The 13888-nt window shown below is 56.9% G+C and overlaps 1 protein-coding gene across 5 annotated transcripts in view; it reads left to right on the forward strand.

Annotated features, from left to right (window-relative positions):
• Positions 1–13888, forward strand: part of RGS3 (regulator of G protein signaling 3) — a 110733-nt gene that overhangs the window by 22408 nt on the left and 74437 nt on the right. For 2 of the 5 annotated variants that reach the window (XM_084899928.1, XM_084899924.1), the window contains exons 6-12: positions 142–202; positions 1551–1641; positions 2295–2350; positions 9185–9266; positions 10397–10502; positions 11458–11809; positions 12629–12668. In XM_084899928.1, coding sequence (XP_084756054.1) covers positions 142–202; positions 1551–1641; positions 2295–2350; positions 9185–9266; positions 10397–10502; positions 11458–11809; positions 12629–12668 — 788 coding nt within the window. Of the gene's footprint in view, positions 1–141; positions 203–1550; positions 1642–2294; positions 2351–5017; positions 5261–9184; positions 9267–10396; positions 10503–11457; positions 11810–12628; positions 12669–13888 lie in introns of those variants that run through there. The other 3 variants (XM_084899927.1, XM_084899933.1, XM_084899926.1) reach the window with 3 other exon arrangements.

Consider the following 13888-nt stretch of genomic DNA (forward strand, 5'->3'; position numbering starts at 1 on the left):
CTTTCCTCCAGCCTAACTCATGAAATTTGGAAAGGTCAAACAAGATGATGTAAACTGCAGTGCATCCGACAAACCCACCCTACACTTGGTAAACGATCTCCTGACTTAAGGTGCTGACGTAAGTCTGTGTTGTTCTCCCAGACAGAGCGGACTCATCGGCTGCATGAGCTTCGGGGTGAGGTCTCTCCTGACTCCAGACAAGGTGAGTCCTCGGGAAGCTTCTGGCAGGGTCATCCCACCTCGGCCGAGCTGCTTTGTCTGGAAGCCCGTGGGCAGGGCTGCTTTCTGTGCTAGACCGGTGCCCGGTGGCCTGAATAACAACACTGCAGTTGTCATCTATGTGCCAAGGGTTTGGGTCCCTTCTTGATTTCTTTTTGTCACAGAGCAGTTGTTAGGAGACCCAAGTCCTCCCAGAGGACTCTGGTTCTGGTGTCTGCCCTTAAGGACACGGGTAGGTCCCTTGAAGCTCAGAGCACTCCCGGGACTTCCTGGAAGAGGAGGGCCAGGTACTCATGGTATGCCCCAGGGGTCACCGTGATGTCATCTACCAGGGCTTGTGTTTTGGGGCCAAGCAGGTACCCAGGGGTGGAGTGAACATCCTCCATGGAGCTATCCTTCTGGCTGGGTGAGGCCTCCTTGGGGTCTAGAGACCTCTCCCCCAGGTAGCCCGTCCCCCATCCATCTCTACTCTGCACCACGCCCCCAAACTGGAGGCTTTTGAGCAGGAGAAGGACATGCTTCTTTTGTGCGTCCCTGGTGATGTCCCGATGGCTTGCCACACAGTGTTGCCAGGTAGCCCTGTCACCCAGCTTAGTGTCCTGGCAGCGAGGTCTCGGGCAGGTGGCCGAGGACCCTTTATCCTGTATGTGGGTCCCAAATGTCTTTTAAAAATATATATATATTTTATTGTTTTTTTACAGAGAGGAAGAGATAGGGATAGAGAGTTAGAAACATCGATGAGAAAGAAACATTGATCAGCTGCCTCTTGCACACCCCCTACTGGGGATGTGCCTGCAACCAAGGTACATGCCCTTGACCGGAATCGAACCGGGAACCTTTCAGTCCGCAGGCTGACACTCTATCCACCGAGCTAAACCGATTTCGGCAAGGGTCCCAAATGTCTTGACTGCAACCTGGGCTTCCTTCCCTGTTGGGAGAAGATGTTCAGCCCTGGAGACTGCTCAGGAGCCTCAGGATGCCTACTTTCTGGCATTTCCCTCCATCCCTCATTCCCTCCCTTCTGTCAACATTTATTGGGCTCCTACTGTATACCAGGCACAGTGCTAGGCACACCAAGGAGCCTGTTCACAGCTTAGTGGGGGAGGTAGGTATGCAAGAAAACTGTGGGAATTCAGCAGAAGGGAGGACCAGCTCTGTTCATTGCATCAGGGAAGGCTTCCTGGAGGTGTAGTCATAACAGTTACTTTTGGGGAAGAGACGCTGGGGTGTCCATCTCTGCAGAGATGCTGCTGCTCTTTGAGGGGTATTGGTGGCTGCCTGACCTGTGCCCTCTGCCTCCTCTGAGTGTGTCATGTCTTCTCTTGTGACAGGAGATCAGTGGCTGGTACTACCTTCTGGGGGAGGACCTGGGCCGGACCAAGCACCTGAAGGTGGCTAGGCGGCGACTGCGACCCCTGAGAGGTATTTGCACACCACCTCAGCTTCTGCCCAGATGTGCTGCCACCACCACCCCCCTCTCCCCCCCCCCCCCCCCCCCACGGACCTCCCCTTCCCTTCCTGGGCAGCAGCATCAGTGCCTGTGTTTTGTGGCAGACGTCATCCCAGCTATGATTAGACCTCAGGTCCAGGGACTTCTCTCGAAGCCCTGCTAGCATGTGGGCAGCAGGGAGCCTCTTGCCCATGTACCCTGATGTATGTGGCTGGATTGGATAGGGTTAGAGGCCTGATCCCACGTGGTTCGGTGCCACCTCTAGCTCAGGGAGGGCGGGCTTCAGGAGCTTCCTACATGGGCTGATTCCCAGGGCCAGTCGCCTCAGGATCCTCTCCAGCTGCCCTGCTAACCCACCTCTGTGGTCAGGGCCCGTGGGCCTGGCCATGAGTCCCGAGGATCAGGACTTGGATTTTGCATTTCCTCTGTTCTGTCCCTCCCACACATAGTCATGGCTCCTGAGCCCCTGCCTGACCCGAGCTCGGGCATCCCCATGTCCTGGAGGCCAGGAGTGACGTGGGCAGCCACATGGGCCTGGCACTCGGGCCTGGTCCTCTGGGTGGTCGGTGGGATGGACCCTTACATGCCAGCAGACACTTTCTGATGCCGCTCTGTTGCCTCCCAGACCCGCTGCTGAGAATGCCAGGAGGTGAGGACACTGAGAACGGGGAAGAACTTAAGGTAGGTGTGGACAAGCCTGGGTTGGACTCATGGGCCTGAGCACTGCTCCGGGTTAGAACCTGCTCTTGGTCAGTCCCTTGGCCCCGGAGACCCCTAAACAGGGCAGCACTGGGTGCCTGGAAACTCAGCAAGTGTGCATTTTTGAGGGATTATTTCTGAAGCTCTCCTCTGGTTCCTCAAGCTCAGGGAGAGCCAGGCCCTTGCCCTGGAAATGGAGGAATCAGATCTTCCTGACTTTCAGCCTCTTGAAGCCGAATCCTCCCTTCCCCACAGGGCTCCGCACACACCTTGCTTTCCCTGGAACCGAGGCCGCATTCTCCTCTCAGGTTAGGACTGCTCCGTGTCAAGGAGCAGCTGAAAGTCTCACCCTGAGACCCATGATTCTCGCTCCATCAGGGCTTTGAATCCTGGGAGGAGCCATCACGTAGGGATGGGAGAATGGCCCCAGATTCATTTCGTCTCTTTGCAGAACATGGCAGGTGGGCCATGGGTTTCTTCAGCAACACAGACAGGGAGAAACAAAGTCCCGGAGACTGAGTAGCCCTGTGTGCCAGGTGCTGTTGTTATTGAATTTAATCCCGCCTCCCACCTCTGAGGGGGCTGCCACTTCCCCGTCCCACAGATGAGGGGGATGTGCACGGTTCGAGATGTCCCTGCCCTCATGGAGTGTTCAGTCCACAGCCATGCTTTCCAATATGGTAGCCAGCCACTGCCTGCCTGTGGCTCTGGAGCACCTGAAACGTGGCTAGTCTGGCCGAGGTCCTGACGTTTATTTAACTTGAATTTAAATTCACCTTGCTCTTGTATCTGATTGCCACTGTATTGGATAAACACTGGTCAGTTACTGTTTTCTGTGTGGCGTCGTTAGTAGTTTAAAGCTGTCTCCTGGCTTCAGTGGGGGACCTGCAGTGGTTTCCCTCTCTCTGTACTTGATGGTCACAGAGGACAGTGCGCAGGGAGCCTCGCTGGTGATCTGGGGGGGCCACGGGGACGCCAACACTGCAGGTTTCCAGGTGGCTGGGGACAGCCCTGCCTCTGCACACAGGCCTGAGCCCAGGGCGCATGGTTCTGAGACGCCTTTGGTTTTCCGGGGCGTGCACACTCGAAGGTGTCTGTAGGACTCAGCTAAGTGGGCGTGACTGTTGGAGGTTTTGTTGGGGGTGGGCGAGAGAACCCCCCAAAAGTCACCTGTTCAACTCGTCCATTGTGCGGATGGGGAGATGGAGGTCCAGAGACCTGGGTGACCTGTCCACTGTCATGACAACCAAAGCTGAGCTGGATGAAGGGATATGCTCTGGCATAGGGGTGTCGAACTCAATCAGAGAAGGGGACAAAATCTAAAATCCAGCCTAAATCGCGGGCCGAATGGTTTACTGAACAGTCATAAACTGACAATGTCATAAACTGACAGTGGAGTGCAGTGATGACAGCGCGGTGCGGGCCACATTGCAAGGCCTGGCGGGCTGGATTTGGCCCGCGGGCCTTGTGTTTGACACATGTGCTCTGGCATCTAGGATGTGGGTGGGTGGGTAGCTTCTCCAGGGACCCTGAGGCACGTGTAGACTACCAGGTGCTACAAGACAGGGGACAGGAATGGAGTTTTGGTCCCAGCTCCATCCTACCCAGCTGTGTGACCTTGACTGCTCTAGGCCTCCACTTCTTCCTGGGTGAAATGAAGAGGCCAGCCGAAACCGGTTTGGCTAAGTGGATAGAGTGTCGGCCTGCAGACTGAAAGGTCCAGGTTCGATTCCTGTCAAGGGCATGTACCTTGGTTGCGGGCACATCCCCAGTGGGGGGTGTGCAGGAGGCAGCTGATTGATGTTTCTCTCTTATCGATTTTCTAACTCTCTATCCCTCTACCTTCCTCTCTGTAATAAAATCAATAAAATATATTTTTTTTAAAATAAAAAATAGCCGAAACCAGTTTGGCTCAGTGGTAGAGCGTCAGTCTGCCGACTGAAAGGTCCCAGGTTCGATTCCGGTCAAGGGCATGTACGTTGGTTGCGGGCACATCCCCAGTGGGGGGTGTGCAGGAGGCAGCTGGTTGATGTTTCTCTCTCATCGACGTTTCTAGCTCTCTAGCTCTCTCCCTTCCTCTCTGTAAAAAATCAATAAAATATTGATATATTTAAATAAATAAATAAATAAATAAATAAATAAATAAATAATAAAATGAAGAGGCTGGGTCATCTGGTGATTGGAAACCCTTCCCAATTTGCCTTTATGGACCAGTCAGACCGGAAAGCAGCCCACTCTGCTTACAAGGAAACTGGCTTTTAAGTAGAGGCTGAGGGGCAGGCAGGTCCTCAGACTCCAAATGTTTCATGTTCCCTGTTGTGAGCTGGTACTCCTGAGAGTGCAGCCCCCTGACCCATGCTTCCATTCCGTAGGCTGGGGACCCTGGGATTTGCACCCGGGGAGAGACAGCCCTGGTGTGGAGTGGGCCGTGCTTTCTGCCCGGCCTCTCCTGTGTCCGGGTGTTTGTGAGAACCTGGGGTGTTTGTGAGGACCCGGGGTGTTTGTGATCACAACGTGGCCCGTGGCGGAGCACGCAGCCAGAACAAAGGCGCCCTCTCCCCGCCGGGCCCGGGGAATACTAACTAGTTGACAGGAATTTTAATATAAAACTCTCCCTCTTCCTTGTCATTCTGAGGTTTCAGGAAGCCTTCGGGCTTATCATGCAGAGGCACACAGCACAGACAGGGCCTGGGGAGGTGAGAGGTGATTTCCTGCCATTCTTCTGCGGGGCGGGCTTCCCAGGGCGGTCATGCCAGGCTGGCGGGGCGCAGTGCGGGCTCCGGCTGCTGGGGGAGAGCCGGGTTTTCATGGGGCAGCAGCGGAGCGGGGCCTGCAGCCATGAACCGCTTCAACGGGCTCTGCAAGGTGTGCTCGGAGCGCCGCTACCGCCAGGTGGGTGCCCGGCCCTTTCAGGGGCGGCATGGGGTGTCATTGGGGGTCAGGGGTGGGGGCTTAGCCTAGCAGGACTTCTCTCCCCTCATGGCCGTCCTTGTCCCCTCCTGCGCCTTGCAGGTTCGTTTTGATTTAGGGGGAGGACAGAGGCAGGAGCTGGACCGGAGACCCAGCCTTTGCCCGCTGTCCCTCTCTCTAGGGGCGGATGGGGTCCTGCTCGGGGCCGTCCTAACCAGTGGCCGGGTGGTGTCCCTCGTGAGATTATTATTTTCTGTGTTTTCTTATATTGTGGGAGCGTGGTTGTTCAAGGAGTGTCCCAAGCCTGAGAATGGAAGTGGCTAAGTTGCCGAGCAGCTGCGTTTTGTGTTGTTGTTGTTTTTTTTGCTAACTTTGTATTTTTGTGAACTTTCCCTGCTTCCGACGGGACAGCAGTGCCTGCTCTGCATTGTGTGTGCGCGCGTGTGTGATTGTGTGACTGTTTCTGCCTGTGGCAGTGGGTGCTTGTATGTGAGATAGGATGTTTGTGTTTATGTGCGCACGTACGATTTTTCTTGTACGTGCTCACCCATGGACATGCACACACGATTTTTCTCCCCGCTGATACCTTGAGGCGGATCCGGAGCCCTCTGGCTCTGGAGCCCAAGTTCACCGCGGGGGTCTGGCCTCAGCCTCCAGTCTTAGGATGACCCGTTAGTCTCTGAGCCTCTTCTGGAACTGGGATGGACATTTTTCCTTATAAAAAATAAAGCCATGGGGTCAGTGAGGGTGCAGGCGAGGGATGTCCAGATTTTGGGAAGGGGAGCTAAGAAACGGTTCTGACTGTGAACTAGAGAAAAGTCCCTCTGTGTGCTCTAATGCACAGATTGAAACCTGGGACTTGACTCCTTTGGGCAGGCAGCCTTAGGTCCAAGGGAGATGCCCAAGGGGTTGCCTGCATGGCGGCCCCACAGCCAGAGACCCACAGGTTCTCCCTTCAGCCCTCCCTCCCTGCATGGCCCCTCCCTGCCCTCCCACCCCCGCCACACCAGGGTGGTGGAGTGGTGAGGCTGCGAGGGACTACAGAATGGGAAGTCAAGAAGTCCTTGGTCACCTTGGGACTACAGACACATTGTAGTCACAATGGGGCCAGGCATGAGTGTGGGCTGGGCCTGGGGCTCTGGGGTTCAAGTTCAAGACAAGCCTGCACTAGTAACCAGTGCAGCATTGAAAGCACCAGCTTTTTGTCAGTCCTGGGTTCAAATCCAGCGCCACCTTTCTTCCCATGTGGCCCTTGAGCACGTCCCTCTTCTTCCCCGAGTCTCAGTCTCCCCGTCGGTGGAAAGGGCTGATCACGCCCAGGGAGGATACTGGGAGAACAGGGGAATGTTGTGTGGCCCTGCCACAGCCCCGGGCATGCTCCAGGAGCGGTGGCGGCTGGAGATGAAGGCCAGGCATGGAAGAGGTGCAGAAGCCAGGCAGGAGGGCAGAGGGAGGTGCGGCGATGGGTGAGATCCAGGAGTGGTGGCAGTTTCTGCCCCAGACAGGAAAGAGCAAGGGCCAGCTCCAGGAAGGATGGCTCTGCCACCGAGGTCCCGGAGTCAGGGCGGGGGCTGCTCTCCTCACCTCCTGACCCTGGGGCCTGGGGTCAGAGAGGGGGACTGAGAGCTGGAGGCTTCCCTTTCTTTCTCTTTCACATGAGATATTACACCAGCCCTGCACCCCACTCCAGGCAGCAGTGAGGATCAGGCTGTTTGTGAGGGTCCCGGCTTTTCTGGCCGCGCGCACGATGGCCAGAGAACAATTCTGTCTCCTTCGCTCGGTCCCACCCTCTGCTTCTTCATACCCGCTCCTCTTCCCAGCCTTCCCCACCCCCAGTTGGTTGGACCAGGGACCCGGCTGGCTCTTAGGCTGGTGGGCAGGAAGGCAGAGGAGCTCCAGTCCACTGAGCTGCCTGGATGAGGAGTCCCGGGTGTGGATGTGGGAGGCTGTTTTGCTGGAGCACCGGTAGTTCAACTCCACACTCCACTCTGGAGTAAGGTGACCAGATGTCCCGCTTTTGGAGGGACATAGTCCCGATTTTGAACAATTTGTCCCGCGTCCCAATTGGGGACTTTTTCAAAACGCCTCGGGATGCGGGACAAATTGTTCAAAATCGGGACGTCTGGTCACCTCACTCTGGAGCCAGTCCCTCATTGCCAGCACCATGCCCACGGGGCTAGGACCTGTGTCCAGAGCCTGCACCGAGGCCAGCGGGACTGTGGCCCTTGTGGGGTCGGACTAGGGAAGTGCTGGCAGGACTTTGGAATCCCAGCTTCTGCTTGGGTTTGGGTTGAGGGTGAGTCGCCAGGCTCCTGACAGCGTCCCTCGGCCTCGGCCTGGGCTTTCCGCACTTACTCCAGCGTTTGTTTTTCTTTCTTTCTTTCCATTTTTTTCTCTTCCTGTCTTAGCTGTGTGTTTTCCCAGAATTCTTATGGGAACAGGGTATTTTCCTGCCCCCTCCCCCACCCCCTTGTCTGTCAGATTTCCTGTTTTAAAGACTCGCTTTGAATCCAGTCCCAGGGCCGGTGGGAAGCAGAGCCTCAGGGGCCTCCTGGCAGCGTCCAAGGGCCTTGGTCACCCTGGGCCCCCGGCCCTCCCCTTCCTCATGCCTGACTGTGGCGGGGACAGCTGGCAGGTGAATGCCAGGCCCCTAGCCTTGAAGAGACTCTTCTGACTAGCGGGCGGCCCCGGCCTTTCCAGGCTTGCTGAGCTGGCTATTTCCTGCCTGGGACCCCCGCCCTGTGCCTCGAGGGGGCCCACTGCATGTCCACTTCCAGGGGGTCTCTTGGAGCCCCCTGCAGCCCGTTTTCTGTTGCTTTCATGCACCTGTTCCCAGCAGCTTGGGATCACTTTGGGGTGGGCCAGGCTGGGCCTTCTGCACTCCGCCCAAAGCCTAATTGGGGGAGCAGGAAGGGAGAGCACAGCAAGGCTGAACTGAATTGAGTCAGCAGACTGTACTTCTCCCCGCACACCCCCAATTCCCCCAACTCCCCCCTGCCGTGGGATGCTGCTGGGCTGTCCTCATTAACTTCGCACTTGCTGCGTTCTGCGGTGCGCGAAGCCAAGCACAAAGAGCCACTCCCAGCTTGGCCTCCGTGCTTTGCTGCAATGCCTGTCATGTCCTGCTTTGCGTTGGAAAGATCTGTGTGCCCTCGTGTCTCTCTGGGAGCCAGAGACCCGGCCCCATGCTCCGTGCCTCAGCAGACTGAACAGCTGCCTTGTAAAGAGCGTCCCCATGGCCCAGCCCTCCCAGGGGCCTTCTGACAAGAGGGGCTGTGGAGCTGCCGTGCACACGGGCACACTGTGCTCTCCCTTCCCTGCTCCCCCAATTAGGCTTTGGGCGGAGTGCAGAAGGCCCAGCCTGGCCTCGGCAGGCTCAGTGAGGTCAGTGGCCAGTTCAGGTTCAGCGGCCCCCACACCTGGGAGCCCTCATTGGATGGACTGCCCCAAGAACCCCGGCACTTGCCCTCTGACCTTTGACTTGAGGGTGTGAGTGCATGTGTCCCTGTCTTCCTCCTCCTGTTCTCTGGGAAGGCAGCGTGCAGGTTGGCTTTATTTCTGGAAAGGAGAGAGGGACTGAGCAGGCAGTGGGTCACAGGCCACGTGCAGACGTGCAGGTCCAGGGGGCCTTTGGGGAAGGGCTGCATGTAGCTGGGCTGAGGAAGGCGAGCTTTGCCCTTCCAAGGCTCTCTCTATCCCCGCCTCTGCGTCGGCCTGAGCTCCCAGCTTGCCTGCTTGGCCCACAACCCAGTGGTCAGGGTGCCTGGGCTGATACAGGGAGGGTGAGAGGCTGGCCAGCCTCCTTTCGGGCTCCAGTTAGAGAGGAGGGTGACTCTGGGGTGGGGCCTGGGGGCTTCCTGACCTTGGGTCGGCTCCTGGGAGTAACTGGGCGGGGCTGTGTCCTAGATCACCATCCCGAGGGGAAAGGATGGCTTCGGCTTCACCATCTGCTGTGACTCTCCGGTCCGCGTCCAGGCAGTGGACTCGGGTAAGTGAGTGTCCTGGGTGACGCAGCCCCATTCTCCCGCCGGGCGTGTGGGCTCTGCCAGCAAGACCGCGGAATGTAAGGGGAGCCCCAGAGCAGAGCAACATGTGGCCTCGTTTTTCAAAATGAAAAGAATAATATTTTTAAGTGACCACAGATAAAACGGAGGTGTATGAAAATATACCCACTCTTTTTTGGTGTGTGTTTTTATCAAAATGAAAATAGATTTTTTTACATGTTGGCTTCCCAAGCATTTCAAACAGGAACTAAACCTATATTTTCAATAATGGCTGCCTGGGGAACATGAGTCATTGCTGAGCTCTGTTTAGGAACTGGTATTTTATCCTACTCCAAGCCTGATCAGCACGGAAGCATAGGCAGTCCCTTCCTATTTTTTCATAAAGAGAAGGTTTCTCCTAATCACAGAGTGAGCATCTCGGGAGGAGAAGCCATTGCTCAGTGAACTGGATGACCCCCGGGCCTGCAGGGGGTCGGGCACGAGGCTGGCACTTGTTGAGGTGCTAAAGGAGTGAAGGGAGTGTGTGAGCCTGGTAATAAGGAAGGATTCTCAGTGGGAGGAGGAAGGCACTGGGGAGTGGGGTGGGACTGGCTAGAAGGATAGTCAGCAGAGAAGTGTGAATAGGTGAGGGTCCAGGGCCCACTCCACGTCCACTTCCAGGGGGTCTAAGGTCCCTGGCAGCCACCAAGGTTGGCCCCTCATTTCTCAGATGAAGAAACAGAATTTGACTTTGGATCCCTTTTCATCCCCCCCCTCTCCCCCCCCCCAAATGATTTTCCTCTGGCTTGTTTTCCCACCCCCTGTTGTCCATGACCTCTGGTTAGGCTTATATGCAAGCACACAAGTCCTTTGGTTGATATCTCCCCTTTGCCCCTCCCCTCCCCTACCTTCCCTCTGAGGCCCGACAGTCTGATCGCTGGGGAGGGGATTAGGATGGGAATGGGGGGATGAGGACAATTATGTGACACCATAATCAATAAAGAAATAAAATAAAATAAAAAGAAACGGAGCAGCAGTCCTTATCCTGGGTCCCTGGGGAAGCAGAGGACCCCAGGGCCTTCCAGCGGGTTGTGGGCTTGAGGAGCCCTGTAGTGTCCTTTCTTTGTCCTTGCAGGGGGCCCGGCAGACAGGGCGGGGCTGCAGCAGCTGGACACCGTGCTACAGCTGAACGAGAGGCCCGTGGAGCATTGGAAATGCGTGGAGCTGGCCCACGAGATCCGGTGAGAGGGGCCGGGGGCTGCCTGAGGCCCCGCTGGTGGCAGGCCTCCCCTCCCCAGCCCTGGCACGGGGCCTCACCCTTCCCTCCTTCGCCCAGCGGTCAGCAATTCGCTCTGCCCCTCAGGGAGTCCGTTTCTCAGCCTGCAGATGGGCGGTTTGGGCTCAGAGCAAACAGCAGGGCCGGAGCTCTCAAACCAGCCCTCTGGTTCCGGGGGGTGGCTTCCTACTGGAGCTCATTATCTCTGCCACCTCACAGCCAAGCCCGTGGTTTTTAACGGGAGTGTAGATGTTGCAAATGTGTCAATTGCCCAATTAAAAAAAAAAATACTCTTGACAATATTTGGGCCCTCTACATTTAAAAAACAATATTTCATTGATTTTTTTACAGAGAGGAAGAGAGAGGGATAGAGAGTTAGAAACACCGATCAGCTGCCTCCTGCACACCCTCTACTGGGGATGTGCCCTTGACTGGAATCGAACCTGGGACCTTTCAGTCCACAGGCCGACGCTCTATCCACTGAGCCAAACCGGTTTCGGCTGGGCCCTCTACATTTTGGCCGGCTGGGATAGAACCCGCATGGCCCACCGCTGGTCTGCTTCTAAAATGACTGGGTGGATGGACGCACACAGGTGTTCGCTTGCTCCTCCTGGCTTATGTTTTGGTGACATGAAGCTCCATGTCACCAATTGAATTTGGTCCTTTCGTTTTTAACCTGGCCTAGGCCTCAGCATCCTTCTCAGCCTCCGCCAGCCCATTAGAGCAGCCCTAGGGGGTGCCCTGTGCCATCTGTTTTAACGTGGTCTCTTATCCCCTTCCTGCCCTGATGTTAGGGGCTTCTCCCCCTCCCTGCTCTTCCTTTCTGCCCCTGCAGGCCCTTGCCCCAGCCTGCTTTGGTCTCTCCCCCAGACTCAGCTTCTCTCTGTGACCCCCCCGCACCCCCCCTCCCCCCTTTCCAGAAGCTGCCCCAGTGAGATCATCCTGCTCGTGTGGCGCCTGGTGCCCCAAGTCAAGCCAGGACCGGATGGCGGGGTCCTGAGGCGGGCGTCCTGCAAGTCAGCGCACGACCTCCTGCTGCCCCCCAACAAGCGGGAGAAGAACTGCACCCACGGGGCCCAGGCTCGGCCTGAGCAGCGTCACAGCTGCCACCTGGTATGTGACAGCTCGGATGGGCTGCTGCTCGGAGGCTGGGAGCGCTACACCGAGGTGGCCAAGCGCGGGGGCCAGCATACCCTGCCGGCGCTGTCCCGGGCCACTGCCCCCACCGACCCCAACTACATCATCCTGGCCCCGCTGAACCCTGGGAGCCAGGTATGGACAGCTGGTTCGGGGAAGGGCGAAGGGCATGGGTCCCTGGGTGAGGCCAGGGAAGGACTCACAATGGTGCGGGGGGGAGGAGCCTGCAAGGGGGTGGGAGTGTGTGAGTTCCGCTGCTGCAGGGCTGTCCTGGGTGCAGAGAGCAGGCGGGTCTTTGTGGCCTCAGGGCGCAGACACAGAACCAGGGGGTCTCACAGGGGAGAAGGTTGCTGCTCAGAAGGGAGGGCTCCACCATGGGATGGGCTGCTGGGGGCGGTGGGTGGTGAGTTCTCAGGCACAGAAGGTGTGAGAGCAGACAGTACATGACGGCAGGGTGGGATGAGGGAGTGTGCGCCCCAAAACATTGCCCCCATGAGATATTTTTTTGGGGAAAAGTGTTCTGAAGTCACACACGTTTGAACAATATCCCCACGCACACTAGCCCATGGGAGCCTGCTCGGGTCACCCTGTGCACTGGAGACGGGGGTTTAACCTTGTTTCCCTCAGCATTTCCCAGACTCCCCTGAGGGTGCACCCTGTGGCGGGGTGGTTAGATCGCTCCATGCCAGTGTTCCATGGAACGTTTTTTGGAACAAGCTGCCCTCAAGGAAAGTGGGGACTTGGCCAAGGGACTAGACTTGCTGACAGCTATAGCCTGTTCCACTCGAATATTCTGGAGGTCTCTGGGTTTTGTTTCCCAGCCCCCTCTCCGCTTGGTAGCAGGACTGCTGTTTTCCCTAGTGCCCCGAGGTGTTGGCTTCCCATCCCCAGGCTGGCGGGAGCAGCCTGCCGGCTTCCTGGGGCTGAGGTGGTTCTCCTGTCTTTGCCTTGCAGCTGCTGCGGCCTGTGTACCAGGAGGATGCCATCCCCGAAGGTGAGTTGGTCCTCTGCCGCTGTGCCCTCCGAGCCCTTGAGAGATTGTGAAGTCAGCCGGGAGGCCGGGCCCAGCCTCCTCCTCTGAGGTTGGAGGCCTTCCCAGCAGGATCAAGAAGCCCCCGCATGCTGATGCAGGCTCTGTGTCCTCGAGTGCATTTTCTCCCACCCCGAACCCCAGCGTCCTTCTGCATTGGAGGCTGCCCAAGGAGGAAGAAGGCGGGATCTTGTCTAAGAGATGGTGTATAGGACTCGGGCACTCAGTTGAGATTCATCCAATTTTTACGAAAGCAACCACTATCTGTTAGGTGCTGTAGGCAGCACGGTCAGGTCTGCATGGAAGGGAGGCGTGGAATTTGGAGCTGATGGTCTCAAATTGGAGTTCTAGCTGTGTGACTTGGATCAGCTCATGGGCCCTCACTGAGCCTCCGTTTCTTTATCTAATAAAACGGGGGTTGTGGGGGAGTTAAAGAAGGTAGTGGTTGTGGGCAGTAGCCTGTATACGGAGAGGTGCTACCCAGAGGGTCGTTGTCTTTGAAGTGCACATGTTTCTGCTGTTTGAATGATTCTTCTTTGGCCTTCACACCCTGGCCCTATTTCTTAAGGGCCAAGGAGGGACAAGAGGGGCTCAAAATCAGTTCCTTCTCTCAGGAAGCCTGAGCTGTCAGTCTCGGTGCTGGAACTGGCGGGGCATTCCTTCAGGCCCCCTAGGCGCCTGCTGGAGACTTCTGTCGGGTGGCTTATCTGTCAGTTTGGGGTTTGTAATAGCCCCTTGTGCACTCACGTTCGGTACCACTCAGCAAGTCCTTCCCCATCAGGCCTCTCCTGTGTGCCCCACACCGGCCCTGGGACAGGCAAGGCAGTGGCCCTTACAAGCCCCACTTTGCAGTGGGGGTAACTCTGGTTCACAGGGGGAAGGTACCTCAGAGAGGGGGTTCTGGGGAAGCCCGTGCTCATGTTCAGGTGTCTTGTCCAACTGCAGTCCTGAGAGACACAGGATGGGTCCTCTTTTAAGTTTTATTTTTGTTCAATTGCAGTTGACACTCACAAGTACATTGGTTTCAGGTGTACCCTGCCGTGGTTAGACATTGACATAACTTAACCAAGTGATCCCCTGGTAAGTCTAGTTCAGGATGGGTTCTTCCAGCAAAGGGGCCAGGACCTTGCAGCTGGAACCCGGCCTGGGGCAGATGTCTATACCCTCCACCCCCACCGCTGTCC

Source organism: Pipistrellus hanaki (genome assembly GCF_964339955.1).
Source record: "Pipistrellus hanaki genome assembly, chromosome: 11".
NCBI lineage: Eukaryota > Metazoa > Chordata > Mammalia > Chiroptera > Vespertilionidae > Pipistrellus > Pipistrellus hanaki.